Genomic DNA, 3,540 nt, shown 5'->3' with positions numbered 1-3,540 from the left:
CATCTATATACTCCCTTAAAACAACTAGGAGTTTCTCAAGAGAGGTGTCATCGAGCTTAGCATTGACAATAACGGGATAACTCTCACTATCATCAAGAAAAAGATAATCAAGTAGAGGGGAAGGGGTTTAAGTTCAACCTTAGGAGGAGTCGTAGTCCTCTCCTCTTTTGCTTCCACGTTAAGCACTTTAAATTTCATCACATCGTGGGCTAAAGGTTGGTTGAGTAAGAGATCATACCCCTTTGCTTCTTTACCCTCCTCAACTAATTTTCCCGTTAGGATAGCTTGTAAAGGATCTCCTTCATACAATCTTTCTCGAAACCCTTCTAAGTCCCTCTCCAATGTGTCAATTCTATGAACTTCATCAATCAATGGCTTCTTCAAAGTTTGTGAGAATGAAAATGAAATTTTCTCATCTCCCACATTCAAAGTCAATCTTCCTTCTTTCATATCAATCACCACTCCCACGTTGATGGTCTCCCCAAAATGAGGGGTTCTCTTGTATCTTCTTCCATTTCCATTACCACAAAATCACATGGCACAAATACTCTTCCAACTTAAACCGGCACATCTTCAAGAATCCCCAAATGTAGCCTAACTGTGCGGTCGGCTAGTTGTAAGGACATTCTTGTTGGTTTCAAGTCCCCAACTTTCAAAATTTTTGCAATAGAATAGTGCATCAAGCTCACACTTGCCCCAAGATCACACAAAGCATCCATAGATTCCAAATCTTCAATCTTCACCGGTATTGCATAGCTACCAGGGTCACCAAGCTTTTGGGGAAGCTCGTTTTGAATGATTGCACTCACCTCCTTAGGAAGGGAGATGGTTACACTCTCTTCAAGACTACTCTTGTTGGATAGAAGATCCTTCAAAATTTTTGCGTAGGTAGGCATTTGTGACATAGCATGAAGAAAGGGGATGTTCACTTGAAGTCCTCTCATGACTTCAAGAAATTTTGAAAACTTCTCATTCAACTTTTTCTCTACAATTCTATGAGGAAACGGAATGGGGGGCTTATATACTCTCATAGGGGGCTTTTCTATTCTTTCTTCATCTCCCTCATCTTTCTTTGTGGCTCCCTCATCACTCTTTTGTTTCTCTTTTCTCTTAACTTCAATTACTTCATTTTCAAAATTATCCTCACTTCTCACCACAACTCCCTTATCTCTCTTTTGTGGCTCCTCTTCACTCATAACCCGGCCCTCATAACCTCTTCCCAATCTCAATTTAATAGCCTTAGCTTGCTTCTTTGGTTTCACTACCGTTGAGCTTGGAAAGTGACCACTAGGATTGGAGTATGAACTTCCAACTTGTTGTGCAATTTGAGCCAATTGGCTCTCCATTATCTTATTGTGCGCTTGAAGTTGTTGGATGTTTGCATTCATATCCGCATTGCTCCTTATTTGTTGTGTCATGAAAGTTTCAAGAACGGATTCAAGGCTAGTAGTTTGATGAGGTGGAGGAGGAGGAGTGGGTTGGTTATATTGTGATCTTTGATGGTTTTGATCCCTTTGGTTAGGGTGGCAGTATGGAGCTTGTTGATTTTTAGAATGGGATTGGTTGTAGTGGTTTTGAGGTTGGTTTTGGTTTTGGTTGTAGTTATTTTGTGGGGGCCTTGGTTGTGTTGCTTCCATCCTGTGTTTTGTTTGGGTTTCCAACTTTGATTGTGAAATTGGGAGTATTGCTCATTTCTTTGCCCAATTGCCACCGCTTGCTCTTGATTTGTTGAGTTGCAATAAGAGGACAAGTGATCATTTCCTCAACAAGTCTCACAAGACATGACTTGTGAGGAAGAACTTGAGGGTGAGAGGGTGGCTTGATCTAGCTTATGAGCTAGCATATCGAACTTTGATGCAATAAGATCTATTGCACTAAGTTCATGAATTCTGCCCTTCTTTATTTGAGGTTGCCTTCGATCACCTCCATATGCATAATGTTTGGCCACTTCCTCAATCATCTTATATGCATCATCCACCGATAGCTTTTTGAGGTTACCACCGGCCCCGGAATCAAGGTTGGCCCTTGAAATAGGAGTAAGACCATCATAGAAGCTTTGTACATTGATCCATGATGTAAAACCATGGTGGGGGCATTTCCTTGTGTAATCTTTGAAACGCTCCCAAGCTTCACTCAATGTTTCATTAATGTCTTGATTGAAATTAGTGAACTTTCTTCTCAATTCAGCGGTCTTTTTTAGAGGACAATACTTTCCAAGAGAGGCTATAGTGACTTCGTCCCATGTACTCAATGATCCCTCTTCAACCGTTCTCAACCAATGTTTTGCTTTATCACGGAGGGAGAATTGAAACATGTGCATACGGATGCACTCTTCCGAAATGTTGTTTTGCTTGATGGTTGTACACAACTCAAGAAAGTTGTCCAAATGAGAAAAAGGACACTCATGAGGACTACCTTCGAATTGATCGCTTTGAATCATGTGTATGAGTTGAGGTGAAAGCTCGAAGTTGTTTTCATTTGTGGTGGGGAGACGTATGCCACTCCGAAGTTGGAATGCGTTAGGGTGGTCATAGTCTCGTAGCATAGGTTGAGGAGGATTCTCTCCCATGTTATCTTCTTCGTTGGTTCCAAAAACCTTTTCTGGATCGGAATCCGAATATACAATGGAAAACTCGGGTGTGCCGTGCCAGAGTCTCCTCACGTTTCTCAAAGTCCTATTTAGCTCTGGATCAATGGGAATAAGCTGTGATTGCTTACTCTTTCGTGTCATACAAAGTCAAACAAAGCTAAGAAAAACGTTATCAATGACTATCACAAGTTAAACACACATAAACAAAAATTAAGGTAAGGAAACTATTATACATACACACATTTAGTCTCATTCAACAATAATACATTCAATGCAACTTTGCCTCCCCGGCAACGGCGCCAAAATTTTGATAGGCTGTCGTCAAGCCTACCAAAGATAATAAATCCTATATATCTTGGTCTCACTAACTAATAGCAAGGGTAAGAAAGGGTCGAACCCAAGAGAGGCGTTGAATCAACCACCGAGTACTACCGTTTAAATAAGCTAAATGAAGTCGAAATCGGTTGGTTTTGAATAACTTCTACTAATTCAATTCAACTAAAACTAAGAGGAGATTAACAATATTTAGAGGAACCTAGGGCTCAGGTTATACCACTCAAATTCATCACAAATCATGATTAGCATGCAGTAATCAAGGTAAATTAAGGGGATAAATTAGAGGAAGTCATCTAAGGCACCCAACTACTCTCTCAAGCTAGAGGGATTACTTGAATCATGAATACAACCTACTCTCGTGGTTACAAAGCATAAAGCAGGTATTAAAGCATAATCACGATGACATGAACATTTTCCTTGACTGGAAATTCCTATTCTCATTGCATTTCAAGTCAATTAAGCATAAGGGAGCTAACTCAAGTTCATCTCTCGATCCTTCATTGAGAAAGCTTGGATAAAGAGTTCTAATAATGGCCATATACAAGAACTAAGCAATTAAACCACTTAAGCTCAACTAATTAACACCCAATAATCACCCAATTATTACATACAAC

The 3,540-nt window shown here is 40.0% G+C and overlaps 1 protein-coding gene across 1 annotated transcript; it reads right to left on the bottom strand.

Annotated features, from left to right (window-relative positions):
- Window positions 1-557: 557 nt before the first annotated feature.
- LOC110698149 lies at window positions 558-1,346 on the bottom strand. Its single transcript, XM_021875557.1, has one exon. It carries the CDS (start codon window positions 1,344-1,346, stop codon window positions 558-560), a length of 789 nt encoding a protein of 262 aa, XP_021731249.1.
- Window positions 1,347-3,540: the final 2,194 nt, after the last annotated feature.

The sequence above is a fragment of the Chenopodium quinoa genome, unplaced genomic scaffold (genome assembly GCF_001683475.1).
Source record: "Chenopodium quinoa cultivar QQ74 unplaced genomic scaffold, ASM168347v1, whole genome shotgun sequence".
NCBI classification, from domain to species: Eukaryota; Viridiplantae; Streptophyta; class Magnoliopsida; order Caryophyllales; family Amaranthaceae; genus Chenopodium; species Chenopodium quinoa.
The sequence above is the reverse complement of the archived record's forward strand: the minus strand, read 5'-3'. Positions and strand labels throughout refer to the sequence as shown.